The following is a 17,132-nucleotide window of genomic DNA, read 5'->3' as shown; positions in this document are numbered from 1 at the left end:
ACAAATAGGAAAAGATATTATTTAGTTTTAGAAAATATATTTTACATTAATTAGGATTAGATATAAAAGGGAAAAGAATCAGCCATTCGGGCTCTTCTCGGCTCTCTTACCTCATTCCGCACTTTACAATTTTTCAGAATCCTTTTTTTCTCTCTGAACCATGAGCAACTAAACCTCCACTGTTAAGGTTAGGAGCTCTGTTTATTCTATGGATTAATACTATTAATTTTCTATTTTAATTCATGTATTGATTTCAATTTCAAGAATTGTTTTCGTTCTTTATCTTATAAATTTGGGTGGAATGGAAGTATGACCTTATTCTATTTGAGTTCTTGTAAAACTTGGAAAAGCTCTTTACCTGAACAACAGCTTGAAAACATATTCTCCTAAATCACTAATTATCTGGACTTAACGGGATACGTGACATATAATCCTCTTATGTTTGGGTAATTAGGATTTCTGTGGCACATAAACTAGAATTGAACTTAACCCTCTAATTGGAATCAAGTGACCAAGGAATTGGCGGTTGATAAAGGTTAGAAGAGACTAAAAAGGTCTAAGGAATTAGGGTTTAGTCACATATAGTTTGCCATGAATTGAATCTTGCATGATTAAAATAGTTGGTAAGAAAAGTTAATACGGAAAATAAATATCTCTGAAACCTTAACTATTTTCTCCATATATTTCATAACCCGTTTACTGCTTGCTTTATTAATTCTTTGGATTTACTGTTTGATATAATTGAACTCCCAAAGCACCATTTTCTACTTGTCTAACTAAGTAAATCATTCATTCATTATTGTTTAGTCCATCAATCCTCGTGAGATCGACCCTCATTCACTTGAGGTACTACTTGGTACGACCCGGTGCACTTGCTAGTTAGTTTGTAGGTTATAAATTCCGCCCCAACAGTCACAGTTCAAATGTGGTGGAAATTATTAACAGATCCTTTACAAGCTTTGATGAGTGGTTAGTGGTGAGCCCTTTGATTGTTGATAGCATTGCCGGAGATGATTAGGGATTATTTTCTCATTACTTTTGGAGTGGTAAGTTGTTGTTTCTTTTTCTTTGCTCCACCTCGCTGTGTTGAGCTTTTTTTACTTCAAAAAAAAATATTCAAAACTTATTCCTGAAGAACATTAATGTTTATAATCCGAGCCATTTAAGTAAACAATTCTTCTTTCGGTTATAGTTATTATCCCCTAATTCATTAAATTTTTAGAATTTTGGTTAGTATGTGGGATCAGTCTACTCAAACTTCATTATAGTTATTATCTAAATTTGAAGTATTTTTTGTCTTAAATTTATCTCAAATTTAAAGTATTTAAAATTATATATTTAATTTTTAATAATTTTATTTTATATTTAATTAAAATGATTCAAATACAATTTGATCCTAGCCAAATCATTAAGGTAACGTTTGTTTTGAGGTACTGAGACAGAAACTGGAAGATTGAGACTCAATATCTTGTTTGTTGGTTTAGAGACTGGTACTAAAATTTTTGTCTTTATCCCTAAAATTTCAGTATTTCAGTATCTCCAAAAAGTGGGGACACATGGGATTAAAATTTTTAGAGATGGAGACTGAAACTTTAATAACATTTTATACCTAAAATACTTTCATTTCAATTAATTAATTCCAATTTTACTCTTTGTACAAATTAAATTCGAATTTCATTCTTATTTCAATTTCTGTCTCCCACTTTGTACCAAACAGAATACTAAAATTTATTTCAATCTCTGTCTCTCAGTCTCAATCTTTCCGTCTCTGTCTCTTTACCAAACACTACCTAAACTATTCAATGTCAGGGTTCTCGCAACGTTGGTATGAAGTCAACTCTCATTCCCGTAGAGTACTTTTCGTGTTGCCCAATCCATAAAAAAGCCCAAACAAAATAGACTTGGAGACAAAGCAAGTGCCTTCTTCACTGCTCTCGCTTGCTTCCCCTTCCACTCCGAAGCTCGATTTCTCCTTAAACGGTGCGTTTTTGTTTTCCCTATACAATTCCTCTTTCCATTCATTATTTACTTCTCACCTTCGTTGCATTCCACATTCTTCGGTACTTTCAGCCATTTGTTAGTTGAATCTGAGCAAATGATCGCATTTTTTTTATCGACGAATTAAAATCTTGATCCTAGTTGTTTAAGAACTAAGATTTAATTATCCATGTTGATCCTCTAGGTTAACGTAGCTTTCCCTATTTTACATAGATTGCTATTTTCAGTAGTCAAGATTGGTTTTGGGTTTAGGTTTAGGGAGTGTTTTCCCCCCTCACTATCTTCAAAGCAATGGCATGGCTCGTACAGTCAGTGTTGCTTTCAAGCAGGGTATTTTTTTTCCTCAATTGTCATGCGAGATATTGGAAGTTGTAGCTTAGAGCCCCTAAGTTCAAAATCTGTCAGATGGGAAATATGCGAAGAAATTTGATTTTAGAATAGCATATATTAGAATAGAATAAAACTAGCTGAGTTCTTCCAAACTTGTGGAGTTTGCTGTTTATTCTAGAATCTTAGCATGAGAAGTTTGTTTCCTTATTTGGTAGGAACTTATTTAGTCAGCAACAAATGAACTCTACTGAATCCTTATTCTTTACTCACACTGAATACCTAAGCTAAGCCCAAGAAGTGTTAAGGTCAGTTACATTGGTTTGTATCTCTGATTGTGACAAGTTCCAGTTAGTTTTCTCTATGTGATGAGTTGGACCCTGCTTTTGTACTGGTTCACGCGGAAATGGTGCTTTGATGTTTCTTGTATTTTGATCAGCACCCATAGTTCGCAATTGAGAATGCTTGGTGCTGGCTTAAGTGGGGATTTGGTAATTCTGATTGAAGTTAGATTGTGATCTGCAGCTTTGATTTTGCTATCATGTGCCATAAAATCTTTCCAATGATATGGCTGATAGGACTCATATATTAGTTCACAACTGTATTTTAGTTAAATTTGTTGAGGTCGTTGAATTCAATTATTATGGATGAGATATCAACTCAACATGCCATTCATGCTTGTCCTTGGAAGTTTTAATCCTAGGCTTGTACTTTGTTTAGACAATCAATTTCTATAGCTTTTCATGATGGTTCTTCCATTTGGTTTTGGGAGATTGTTTGGATGAGAAATTGCACTATCACCAGATTTCTACGTTGCATAACTTGCTCTTAAACTGTTTGAAAGCGTCTCATTTATTTGGTGATTCCTTCTACGGAGAGGACATGTTTACAAATATGGTGATAGGAGCAGACTCACAAGGAAAGATCTATACAAGGAAGGGCAGGGGTAAGGCTGTCAAGATAAATCAGCTGAGTTAGTTAGCTATATATTTATATAAAGATAGTTAGGGAGAATGGAAATGGCAGGAAGTTAGTTTCTGGTTGAGGGAAGCTTGAACGACTGTTCTAACATAGATCACACTGCTCTTGGGTAGAGTTCTTCACTAAAATACATACCAATACTCTAAAATTTCAAGATTTCAGGGTTCTCTCTTAATGTCAATGGAACACTTGTCTGTAGTAATGTTGATTGGATAAAAATACCCCTTGTAATTTTTTGCTCTTTCAAAAACCTTGATATTTTATTAATGCTTCATGATAATAAAAATTGGTATTCAGTTCATTGTCACTGCACTCATGTTTTGCATATGGTTTGCTATCTTTGTGTAGTCTTTGCTTTTAGCAGATCTTGTAGGTTTGCATAGAGAAAAGTATCAAAAGCTTAGATCTTTTGATTTTTTATTTTTCTGTTACTAAGAAATACATTATTGATTCCTCTCTTCTTTAGTGTTTCCTTTAAACTAGAAGTCAGGGAATCAATATGTCGCGAAGATATGATAGCCGTACAACAATCTTCTCCCCTGAAGGACGTCTTTATCAAGTGGAGTATGCAATGGAGGCTATTGGAAATGCTGGTTCTGCCATAGGGATCTTATCAAAAGATGGTGTCGTGTTGGTTGGCGAAAAGAAGGTAACATCCAAACTGCTGCAAACCTCTTCATCCACTGAGAAAATGTACAAGATTGATGATCATGTTGCATGTGCTGTTGCCGGGATAATGTCGGATGCGAACATCCTCATCAATACAGCTAGGGTCCAAGCACAACGCTACACATATGCCTACCAAGAGCCCATGCCTGTTGAACAGTTGGTTCAGTCTCTTTGTGATACTAAGCAAGGATACACCCAATTCGGTGGTCTTCGACCATTTGGGGTCTCATTCCTGTTTGCAGGTTGGGACAAAAACTTTGGCTTTCAACTCTACATGAGTGATCCTAGTGGAAACTATGGCGGTTGGAAAGCAGGAGCTATTGGTGCAAACAACCAGGCGGCTCAGTCAATACTGAAACAGGACTACAAGGATGACATTACGAGAGAAGAAGCCGTGCAACTTGCATTGAAGGTATTAAGCAAGACTATGGACAGCACAAGCTTGACCTCAGAGAAGATTGAATTAGCAGAGGTTTTCCTCTCACCTTCTGGAAAGGTCAAGTATGAAGTTTGCTCCCCAGAGGCATTGAATAAACTATTGGTGAAGTTTGGGGTGACTCAACCAGCAACAGACACTGCCTAGTTTGCTCTGCTCTTCCATTTCTGATGCAGGTTTAATTAATGACAATGCTTTTATTTTTGTAATGCAAGTGACATTGTATTTGCTACACCTATAGTTGATTTTCAACACAGATTGATGATATTTGCTTTCTTGTTGTTGACCTATGATGATTTGTTGAACTTTCAATTATGTTAGTTATTGTGTTGTATGACTTTAGTGTGTCAATTTGTGAAATTAAATTTGTTTTGGTATTTTAGTGCATATTACTGGTTGAAAATAAGATAGAACCTTTTTTAGTACACGGACTATGACTAGGATAGGTTGGTTTTTTAACTAGTTTAAAAACCAAAAAACCAACCAAACCAATCCATTTCAATACGGTTTGGTCTGGTTTGGTTGGCTTTGGACAAAAAAACCGAACCAAACCAATCCAATTGAATTCTGTACGATTGGATCAGATTGTTTTTCCTACCAAAACCAAACTAAAGCGCACCACGGACACCAGTAGTACCATGCAGATGAACCACAATAAACTGAAAGGTCAGTGAATAATTAGTCTTATCATATTGTTTGCATTTTTCAATTTCTTAGCAGTCAATTTGGGAATTTCATAACCTTAGGTTTGCTATTTGGCATTCACTCTAAGGTTATGTATCTGTCTAAGATACCAAAAGTCAGCTAGTGGTCACTGAATTAAGTTGTCACTTGTCAGTGTCCTTATGGATTGTTTCAGTTAAATAGAACAAATAATCAAAAGCTTAGCAATTCAATTACTATTTTTCCTCGGCCACTTGCATATTTTTTATGTCACTAATGGTTAAAACATGCTTTGCTTTTTCCATGAAGCAAACAAGGTAATGTCATATTGTCATGCATTATTCCAAGGAAAAAAACTTAGTATACAACACAAAAACAGAAACAAAGACAAAATATAAAAAGTCACCAGCACATGTGTGATATTTTGAGGATTAGGAGAGGCAATATGCTTTACACTTATACTCCCCTCAAAAGTCAAAACCAATTAGAGAGGGGAAAAAAAATAAAAAAAATTTAAAAGTAAAACTCTAATGACCATATTGCCATTGCATATTCCAAATTTCTATAATCAGTTTTTGGTCATTGATGGAAAATATAGGCATAGAGAAGCTCATTCCAAGTGTCGGAAACTCCTGGAAGGCACCAATGTATGCAATCTGCATAAGTTTTTGGGTTAGAAATCTGTTCTTCTGTTAGAGGCTCCCATTGCTTCCTATAGATAGATGGGTGACCTTCTTTTCTGTACTCTGAGAGCTGTGTGATGTTAAGCATCTGAACATTCAAGCCTCTTGATTTCAAATCTTGAAGTACATTTTCCACCACCCTCATCATTGATGGAAAAGTACCATTCCCCCAGTAATTCTCTTGTGTAATCAAATCCGTTTCTTTGTAGCAGTTTTCACCCTTCACTCCTCCCCATTCATGAGCCCTGCAATTTGCTTAACTTGTATTACAAATATAGGAAACAGAGGTTTTGGCATTGACACAAGCTTAATATGAAATTTTATCTAGAGCACATTCGGTATTAAAGCATGTGCTAAGATAGTATATTAAACTTGTATCTACACAAAGTTTCTTAATTGATTGTGAGTACAAATATAGGCAGCATTTTTGGAGCAACTAAGGGAGCATTTGGTTTGTACTTTTATTTTCTGTTTTCATTTTTAGTGGTTTTTGTTTTTTGAATTTTGTGAAGGAAAAAGTGAAAACAGTCAAAACAATAAAATCTTATTTTCTGTTGTCACTTTTTCCTTCACAAAATCCAGAAAACAGAGAACATTAAAAACAGAAAATGAAAATGCAAACCAAACACACCCTAAGAATCTCTAAAACCATAAACATCTCATATGGAAACTCATCATTAAACTTAACATCATAACAAATAACTTTAATTTGTTATCATAGTTTTAGATGGGTTCTGTCTCCCAAAAAGGCATAGTGCATAAAAAGGGAGGAGTTAATATGAAAATAAATACCCATAGATAAATATGCAAATATCATAATTATATTATTCTTTTAAGGTTGGTGAGAAGTCAGATTGTAATTACACCTTTGGTGAGTGGGTGACATGCTAACAAAAAACAACTGTGTCTTGCTACGATTAACATGGACCTCCAACCAATCTGACCAAGTCCTCAATGCCATTTCATAGACTCTCACCATTTCAACCCTTTTGAACACTGCATCTGGATCTTCAAATGATCCCCACCTACTCATTTCACATATTGTAATCATATGAAGAAAAAAGAAGAGGAAAGAGCTATGTTATTTGTATTTCAGGATTTTCACATATAAAATAAGGTAGAAATTTATATGCAGTTGTTTTCTTGTAAAGTTGATTGTTGAAAATTATTAGATAATTTGATATGTTTTGACTAAATTGTTATCTAATAATTTTTAGCTATTAACTTTTTACATGAAGAGAAATTTATTAGTTTCCACCAAAAAATAAACACTTCTATAATCAGACATTGTAAGGGTGACTAGAAATTAAATTAGTATTTGTACTTTGGTTCCTTTCCAAGTTTAAAATATTCTGATTGACCATTATGCTAACAATATAACTTTTTGGAAAAGTAGTTCTATCAATGGAGTAATAGTATCATACTTCACAAAGATCTATAACTACAAAATTCAATATTTTTCTTTACTTTTTCTTTCTTACCTTCTAATATTGTGTGGCTGATATTTATATGGAGCATGAAAAAAGCATTTACTTTATACCATACATTTTTTGGGGATGAAGTTGCATATGAAGAAAAAATTCACTTTTTATTTTTGATATTGGGGAGAAGGTGGTGTTCTACAACATTATTGGAGTATGGTGTGTTTAACTAAGATGTGAAGGACATAAATCGGACCATCAGATTTGTTATTTAAAATACAATTCTGACCCTCAAATTTGTGTACTTCACTCAAATTAGAGCATCGGATTTCATTTTTCTTCTCTCTTCTTAACAAATATGACCGTCCGATTTATTCTATAACAATTTTAAAAAAAAATAACTTCATACTAAAGAAAAACACCAACCCTTTCAATAATTATATATTACACACCAATTTCCTCCATATTGAAAAAAAAATAGTCGAAAAAATTATGGGCTAATCGAACATAACCTAAAATTCAAGTATAATGAACTTATTTTAGACAACAGTCTACCCATTTTCAAAAAGTTCATGGATCTATACTTTGTTTATTGTTAAAATTTTAAAATAGATAATCAACTTGAGTTTGTTTAGTAATGAGTTCACTAGTCTACTTAAGCAAGTGTTGGAGATTTGAATCATCTTAGATTTACAACTGATTAAATCTTAGTATACCAGATTGAGAAATATTGTGAGAAACAAAAAAAAATTTAAAGATGTCACAAATCCAGGAATAAACTACAATTACACCCTACATTATATTTATACCCCCAATGTTTATACATACACATTTAAATACATAGGTCATTTGACAATTAATAGTAATAATAAGAATAATAATATCTATACAACTACTTAGTACTTACTATGTTTAGAAAACATTTCAAAAACACAATCATTATTATACAAATGGTGGTTGGAAATTAACATTGGAGTAGTTGTTGATGATCACATAACACAGGCAATAAAGCAGTTAATTAAATTAGTTGATGAAATTAAGAAAGTGATGGTTAGGTAAAAGATGTGTGTATACTCACAGAACATTCATTGCACGCCTTCTCCACCAAAGGAAAGTGTTGAAGACCAGAATGTCTGCATCAGTCCAATGCCTAGCATGCTTCTCAATGCTCTTGACCCTCACAATTCTATTTGCTACTTTATGGTTTATTGGATCATCTGAGTTTGATTCTACTAGTAGTGGGGCCCAATAGAACTCTATGCTTGCATTGTATTCCTTTTATTTCAATTTTGTCAAAGTTAACATCCATAAACTGTTATTAGTCACATAATAATAAGTTGTTTTCTTTTGCAATTGTCAAATGTTGGCTAATTAATAATCAAATCCATGTGTCTAATCAGAACTTGTTTCTCTGCTCATGTTTTGAAACATGAGAAAATTAAAGAATTACTTTAATAGTGTAACGGGTTTTTTTAAAGATAAATTACAATGACTTTGCTCTTTTATATTTAGTAAAATTTATTGTGATTTTTCTTTATGAATTTGATTTTAGTGCATTGTCAGTACAATGTAAAATAATTTTATACGTACATTCAATTATGTAACGTTCTATTAATAAAAATAACTATTTTTTATATTAATTACGTGGTCATTTAAAAAAACAAATGTAATTTAACGAATGTGTAAAACATTTTATATTATCAGTACATAAAAATTAAACTTTTTTTTATTTATTCATCGGTTGATATTAATTTCCTTTAATTTTAGGAGAGGACAATATTATATTTATAAGTGTTTAATATTATATTTCACAAAACATAAAACTATATATCTAAATTTTAAATTTGATCAATGTATAATTTTAGAAATGAAGAAAAATTAATTTGGATTTCAAGAATATCAAGTCCATATAGTCATTATACTTGCCATAAAATAGATATCATAAATTAAAATTCTTTTAATCATATAATCATATTAGCTATAAAAATATCTTTTGCATAGTATTTTTTATTAGTTTTAATTATCTTATCGGTCCCTATAGTTTCATTAAATTTTTAATTAGGTTTCTATACTTTTTTTTTAATTGAGTCTCTATACCGTATCAGATTTGATAACTAAGTCCCTATCGTGACAAAAACGTTAGAATTAACGGAATATTCTATTAAACTATATAGAATATTTAGTCAAATATTAGACATATTTATTTTGTTTAATGAAATATTCCAATAATTTCAACGTTTTTGTCACCACAAGAACTTAATTACAAAATTTAATATAATATAAAGACTCAATCGAAAAAAATATAAGAATCTAATTAAAAATTTAGTAATTATAAGAATCGACAGAATAATTAAACCTTTTTATTATTGTTTATTGTTCCATGTTCATGCGATGATAGAAGCAACTATATATAGCTCTATTCTTCTACTACATACTTATAATGCCTAAGATTACTTACTATGGCCTTAAAAATACTTAGTGAGCCATTGGCAATGGTGCGCATGGATTTAAGAGATGGGAGCACTGAAGACTCAACAAGGCAAACCATTGAAATCCATTGGCCTCTATTGAGTGAATCCCCCACAAACACAAGCCTCTTGTTCCTTAGCCTTTCAAGCATTGTTGTGGCATTGAACCTATAATAATTATATAACACAAAAAGATGGGCCACATTCAACTAAGCTAAAAAATATAATATAAATTGACTAAATTAATACATTTAAAAAAAAAAAACTAATGTATGGTAAAATATATTGTTTGTTTTTGAAATTTGTTAAAAATTTTAAAAATATTCATAAGTTTTATTTTGTTTTAGTTTTATCCTAAAAATTTTTTATTCGTATCAAATATATTCCTGACAGCTAAATTTTTAAAAAATTTTGGACTAATCTAGTAATAATACATGACAAATATGTTTGGTTTGCTTGTGTTGAAGGATATTTTGTGAATATTGTTACTGAATTGGTCCTAAATTTTTTAAAAAATTAGTCGTCAAAAATATTATATTTGATGCAAATAAAAAAAAATTAAAAAATTAAATAAAATATAACTTAGATATATTTTTAACAAATTTTAAAGATAAAAAATTATGTTTTACCCATTAATGTATCAATAATTGTCTAGAGAAGTTTGAATGCTTTAAACAGGGTAAGAAAAACTAATTTTAGTGACAATAGTATTATATTATGACCATTTTTTTAAGTTAATTTTTTGTAACAATTATATATTTATTATTATTATTCTATGTTATAATGATAAGTTATAGAATTTTTTTAACCTTAAGAAAGGTTTTTACCGATAATTAATAATTGTCACTAAAGCTTTAGCTTTTAACGACAAAATAAAAAACGATTAATAATATCTAATTAGGATAAATCTATTTACGGCAATTATAGCCGCCAAAGCCAAAATACATTACCACTGAATTAAAATTAGTTGTCTCTGAGCAATAGTCTTGTCAAAATATAGGTCTATAGTACTAATATCTGAACAAAAATTTGTCTCTTAACACAAATCAATTGTGTATCTAGACATGTATTGATGATTTTTCAATGTACTAAATTAGTCAAACTAACCTGAAAATTGAAAGAATAGATATCATGTAGTTACATAAAATTATAATTTTCCAAAATTAAAAGAAAAAATGTGATAATAAGGTAATACTTAAGGGGATGGAAATTAATTAAAGACCTTGGTATGTGACATTGGTGTGGCTGCCACCTCCAATTCTGGTAGCTAAGGTCCTTCCTTCCAAACTTCTCACAAGCCAATTGATCTGACATGTAAGTGCATTGCTTCTCTTTGTATAATGGATGAGTTATGTTGTCAAAAACCCACTTACCATTAAACATGTTGCATTTTGATACTTCAATAATTGATGAGATAGTATTACTACTACTCTCTTCAAACCATTCTCCTCCTTCTTGTGTTAGATAAACGGCAGTGACAACTACAATTGTTGTTAATACTAAAACAAGTGATTGAAATGTGCTTCTTATTCCTCCATTTGTAGTAGTGTTTCCTAACACTATTTCTTGTGATGCCTTATTTGCCATTTATTACAATAATTTCTTGCACCTTTCTTTGTTTTTTTTCAAGATGCAATGCAATGCAAGGTGCAATATAATGATTCAATTGTTCTACTTCTAATTCTCCCTCAATTTTAATTTTGAAGCTTTCTTGATGATGGATAGTGAGGTAGAAGATTATTGTCATCCATAGCCAAACATGTCCCACTGAAAGTGGTAGGTGGAGAACAATGATGCATTTAGAAGTTTACTGTACTTGATATTTCTTAATTCATAGTGTTTTACAATAAGAATCAGATAATAATGTACTATATTCAACATTGACTTTTAGGTTAATTAATTAAAATTTAGCTCCAATTTATATAGATTAAAAATTAATGTTAGATATATAATTATTTGTTTGCTTTCTACCTAAAATTTAAATTTAGAGAATAATTAATTTTAGGTTTAATTACTCGGTTGGTTCCTATAGTTTCGTAAAATTTTTAATTAGGTCCTTACACCAATTTTTTTTTCAATTAAGTCCCTCTTAGTAGTAATTGGCTTAATTTTATAGGGACCCAACTAAAAAAAAATTGGTACAGGAACCTAAATAAAAGGAAAAAAAAGTGTAGGGATCCAATTAAAAAAAAATTGGTGCAAGGACTTAATTAAAAGAAAAAAAGTATAGGAACCTAATTAAAATTTTTACGAAACTATAAAGACCAGTAGGATAATTAAACCTTTTTATGAGATAATATTAAACTATTTAGAATACCCATATTATATATTAAGAGAAGAAAAAAAAATCCGGTTGCCCTCAATACATTTAGAAAGATATTTTATGCTTCATCTACTAAACTTTACTATATATATATCTTACCTTATTTTATATGGTTTAATATGATGGCAATTATTTGAAGCACTATTTTTTAAAAAATATATATTCTATAGTAATTATGTTGTTTGGAACTTTGATTTGATATGATATGATATGTGGAGTAGTGTTTTGATGGAAGGACCAATTAAATGATATATATTAAGGTTATGTTGTTGACGTTTTCACAACCAATGACATTGCTTGAAGAATGGTCGAATCCCTTATTGTCCTCTCCACTATCTTTAGTCCTTTTCTACCTCAAAACACAAATGAGGAAGAGATAAGAGAAACCAACAAAGTAGTGTCACTTTCTTAATTCCCTCATGTGTATATGCATGCTTCATATATCAAATTTTCTTTTTTAGTGGGTTAACATACTAAGGTAACCACATACTAGGTAGATTTATTTGCAACTTTTAAGAGTTTCTGGTAAGAGTTACGTTTGCAATTTACTCTTTTAGTATACTAGTGTTTATTTTATTTTTTTTTTGGGTTATGTGTTTGGTTGAGGATAAATATATAATAAAAAGAAAAATAATTAAGGAATTTAGTTAGTATGCACAATATAATAGTATACAATTATGTTAAGCGTTATATTATTCAATTATATTTAAGAATTTGAACAGACTTTTAAATAGTAGAAAATACACATGCAATAATTGTAATAATACATAATTAGATTATAATATAAAAATATTATTTTGTAAATATATTCAAATTAGCCAAAGCATACAGTACATGCATATGTACCAATATACCACTTAACCGAAATATAAATCACATGTGCCAATTTATTATGATACCACTTTTTTTTTAACGTTTAAGAGATAAGAAAAGACATGTAAATGGTTATATTTTTAACACGTCTTTTAAATAAGAGTTTTTTTTTTTCTAATTTGGTTGAATTTTTGCATAATTTTTTTCTTATTAATTTGTCTTAGGATAAATTCTTTTTCTTTTTTGAAAACTTACAAGAATTGAATTATAATTTTTTGGTCATAGAAACTTCGATAATATGTCATGATACCATTTTTTTTAAAAATTTAAGTCAATCATAAAAAAAGATATATGAATAATTATATCTCTAACACAATTATTTTACTCTAACTCGTAATATTTGGACAGATCCCTTGTATAAAAAATTACAAATGGTTTAACTTTCTTTATAAGTTTTAGTGTTGAAAAATTAAAATTGCATACAAAAAATTAATTAATGCCATCAAGCATTTAATTTACAAAACTTTTGAATGTATTGATAAGTTTAATTAGATTTATACGTTAGGGTGTTTAAATCCAAATTTATCTAAATTAATCCGCTCATTCAATCCAATCCAAACCAAAAACAAACTAAAACTGCATTAATTTGGATTTGATTGGATTCTATTTTTTGCAAACCACATAGACCGGATCGGATTTTGGACCTACTTTTCAAAACTGATCCAATCCAATTCAAACCGCACAATATGTTATAATATTATTATTTTATTATTATATTTACAATTTTACTTATAATAGGCTCAATTTGTTATATATTTTTATATTATTTATGTATTATTATTATTTAATAAATATTTTATGTTCATAATGAGATTTATTTATTTATTTTAACTAACCTATAATTTTATTTCTCTTGTTATGTTATTGTTAGTTTTTCAAGATATTGTTGAAATTTGTTATATCATTGTTAATTATAAAAAAAATATTGAGTACCATCAGATTTATCGTCAGACTAAATCAGACGGTATAAATCTCGCCGATAAATATTTACCATCGAAATTTTTTCGTACGACGGTAATTAACATCAGATTTAATGACAGAATATAGTTAGCATGAAAACGGAATACGTTGGGCATTACCGTTGAAAATTTTTCGACGGTAATATTGGCGCCACATCATCCGTTTTCCCCCGTCATATTACTGGCGATTAAGCTGACGGTAATACCGACGAAAATAATTTTAAATTTTTTTGAAAAATTTTGACTGGGCTGTTACCATCGGTAATTCCAACGATAGCATTTTTATTTTTTTAATTATCTTTATTTTTCCGTCTATCTCTAATATACCCTGATAATTAACAATTGAAATAGTACTTTAGACCTTATGTTAAGTACAGTAAACATAAATTACAAATACAGAATGATGATAGCTAAAATATCTGAAACAATGCTTGTTAGAAAATTATAATCACTACAAGAAAGTCGCCGAAAACCGTCGGATATACCGACTGATTTTCTAAATAAATCTGACGGTAACAAGTTTACCGTCGAATTTACCGACGAAAGTAATGCGATGGTATAAACTTCGCTGGAAAACACTTACTGTCAGATTTTTGTAGTCCGACGCTAATTTTTGTCAAAATTAGCAGCGGAATATAGAGGGTAGAATGACAAAATCTATTGTAATTCGACAGTAACGTTGACGCTATGTTGCACAAATTTGCGCTATTTTTACCGTCGGATCTCTCTGACGGTAATTCTGACAGAACGTTTTTTTGAGATTTAAAAAAAAATCTATTGGCTTTTACTGTCGGATAATTTTGACGGTAATGTCGACGGAAATAGATTTTTATTATTTTAAAAAATAATTATTTTCCTTCCATTTAAAGCGTAAGCTGATGACAAACATAATTGAAATAGTAATTTAAGCCTGAAGTGAAATATCAAACAAACAATGTAAAAGTATAGAATGATATATGGTAATTGATATATCTGAAATAATGTTAATTGGAATACGTTCTACTCAATGTTTGGTAAAAAATTATACATATCATAGAACTATATTTACATTAACCCTCTTCAGATTCATCATCTTCTTCCTCTGGTTCACCATCCTTCTCTTCCGAGGTAGTTTCCTGATCATCGAACTCGTCTTCCTCTTCTTTGCCCACGTCGACCCCATCTTCTTCTTCAAGACTGTCGTCCTATTGTGATAGTGCGTCGTCCTGTAATCCATGGTCAATGATATCATCATCTGTAACAACAGAGCTAAGGGTAATCGGCTCACCAGTATCAATCACCATTTTCGAAGGGTTGGGTTATCAATCTGGTAAGGCTCCTGACCCTCTGTCCTATCACCAAAGTCGATGTGACCTCTTAGCTTAGTCTTAATCACAACCACCTAACTAGACTTCAATGAACCCGGATAAGGCAAAAAGTACACCTGTCATGCATTTTGAGGTAGAATAAAAGTATCATAGCACCTATTTTTTTTGTTACATTAACTTCAGTGATATCATAGTCATTGTGCTTTCGTGTACCTTATTGCGAACTTGGATCATACCATTCACATTTAAACACGCACGCATTGTACGTAGTACGACAGAAATACTCTAACTCAATTATGTTGTGCAACACACTAAACCAATCAGAGTAACCCCGTTTGAATCCCCACGAACCCAAACTTCGTTGTTATTGGTTTCTTCCCTATCGATCACTGTAAGGTATGGAACCGATATCCATTAACGGTGTACATCGGGTAGCTAGTGCCCTTATTCGTTGGGCCCCAATTAAGTGCAACTAGTTTTAGATCTATTGTATCACATAGCTGCTCGCTGACGTATTCTCTAAACCAACGAGAAAAATTGTTCAATGAGGTATCAGGATTTACCTCTTGGAAAAACTTATATGATAAAAAAGGATAAAGAAGTTTTGATTACATTAAGAAGTTAGAATGTTACTGATTACAACATTTACGATGGCTTAATAAACTCACATGAGGTACAATGAAATCTAGTCACAGTTAAGTAACCCATGCAGATGTGCGGCATCGATTTCCTTCTGCTCTAACCAGTAGTCACTGCCCGCACCTATTGCAGCTCCTTCCGGGGCAAAGATTGGGTATGTTGTTCCACTCGATGATGATTCTCCCCTCTCATCGTTTCTTGCAACCCTTGTTTTACATGACTCAACATGAGGATGAAAATAGAATGAGAAAAATGTGGTTGTTTCCTTAGCTAGGAATGCTTCGCAGATGCTGCCCTCAATCAGAACCTTGTTCTTCACGCATGGTGTGCTTGAATGAACCAATCATTCTCTCAAATAGGTATATCTACCGAAATTGTACCGGCCCACACAATATTACTTCGTACGGTAGGTGGACTGCTAAGTATTCCATAATGTCAAAAAAGGATAGAGGGAATATCCTCTCTAGCTTACAAAGTATGATGAGAATGTTCTTGTCCATGACTGTGAGATCATTAATGCTAAGTTTGGTAACACATAACTCCCGAAAGAATTCACTTAGTTCTGTGAGGGGTTTCTAGATGTTGGTTGGAAGTTCTCTAAATGCGACCGAAAGCAAAGACTCTATGAAAACGTGACAATCATGGCTCTTTAACCCAACAAGCCTACCCTGTGACACGTTTGCACACCTACTCAATTTATAGATATAACCATCAGAAAACTTCAATCCCCTAATCCACCTACAAATATTTTGCCTCTGCTCCTTTGTTAGAGTGAACACCGCGTTTGGTTTAGCCCACCGCCTGTTATCAAGTCTCCTTAAGTTCATATTTGACTGCATGTAAATGTCCATCAAGTCTAACCGTGCCTTGTCATTATCCTTTGTTCGCTCATCGTCTATTACTATGTGCATGATATTATCGAACATGTTTTTCTCAATGTGCATCACATCAAGACAATGTCGAACCAAGTTGTCTTTCTAATAAGGCAACTCCCAAAATATACTCGTTTAGTCTAATTATGCTCCCTACCATATCCCGAAGGTCATAAAGCTGTCCCGTTTTTGACGATCTTTGGGATTCTACTAACACGATGCCAAACTTGCCCACTACTCATCTTTCTGGGTGCCTCTTCATGTTCAGTTGTATTTTTTTTTGAACGAGTCTCTGTTGGGCTGAAAAGGATGATTATAGTTGAAGAATCTTCGATGGCAATCAAACCACGAATTCTTACCGCCATTCGGCAACCAAAATGCCTTCGTATCCTCCACACAAATGAGGCATGCCATTCTGACCTGAGTAGACCAACCTGACAAGATGCCGTGTGTAGAAAAGTCGTTAATGGTCCACATCAAGGCAGCCCGCAGTTAAAAATTTGTCTTCGTCGA

General features: G+C 31.6%; 2 protein-coding genes across 2 annotated transcripts; one reads left to right on the top strand and one right to left on the bottom strand.

Moving 5' to 3' along the window:
* The first annotated feature begins 1,846 nt into the window (after positions 1 to 1,846).
* On the top strand, positions 1,847 to 4,798 carry LOC107625798 (proteasome subunit alpha type-4). Its single transcript, XM_016328519.3, has 2 exons — positions 1,847 to 1,980; positions 3,773 to 4,798. Exon 2 carries the CDS (start codon positions 3,806 to 3,808, stop codon positions 4,556 to 4,558), a length of 753 nt encoding a protein of 250 aa, XP_016184005.1. The 5' UTR covers positions 1,847 to 1,980; positions 3,773 to 3,805; the 3' UTR covers positions 4,559 to 4,798.
* Positions 4,799 to 5,284: 486 nt separating this feature from the next.
* LOC107625797 (protein trichome birefringence-like 34) lies at positions 5,285 to 11,359 on the bottom strand. Its single transcript, XM_016328518.3, has 5 exons — positions 10,869 to 11,359; positions 9,637 to 9,814; positions 8,257 to 8,453; positions 6,624 to 6,782; positions 5,285 to 6,002 (listed from the first exon to the last, which is right to left on the bottom strand). Exons 1-5 carry the CDS (start codon positions 11,231 to 11,233, stop codon positions 5,654 to 5,656), a joined length of 1,248 nt encoding a protein of 415 aa, XP_016184004.1. The 5' UTR covers positions 11,234 to 11,359; the 3' UTR covers positions 5,285 to 5,653.
* Positions 11,360 to 17,132: the final 5,773 nt, after the last annotated feature.

This window comes from Arachis ipaensis, chromosome B2, assembly GCF_059453495.1.
Source record: "Arachis ipaensis isolate K30076 ecotype BB chromosome B2, ASM5945349v1, whole genome shotgun sequence".
NCBI lineage: Eukaryota > Viridiplantae > Streptophyta > Magnoliopsida > Fabales > Fabaceae > Arachis > Arachis ipaensis.
This window is presented reverse-complemented; position numbering and strand designations above follow the sequence as displayed.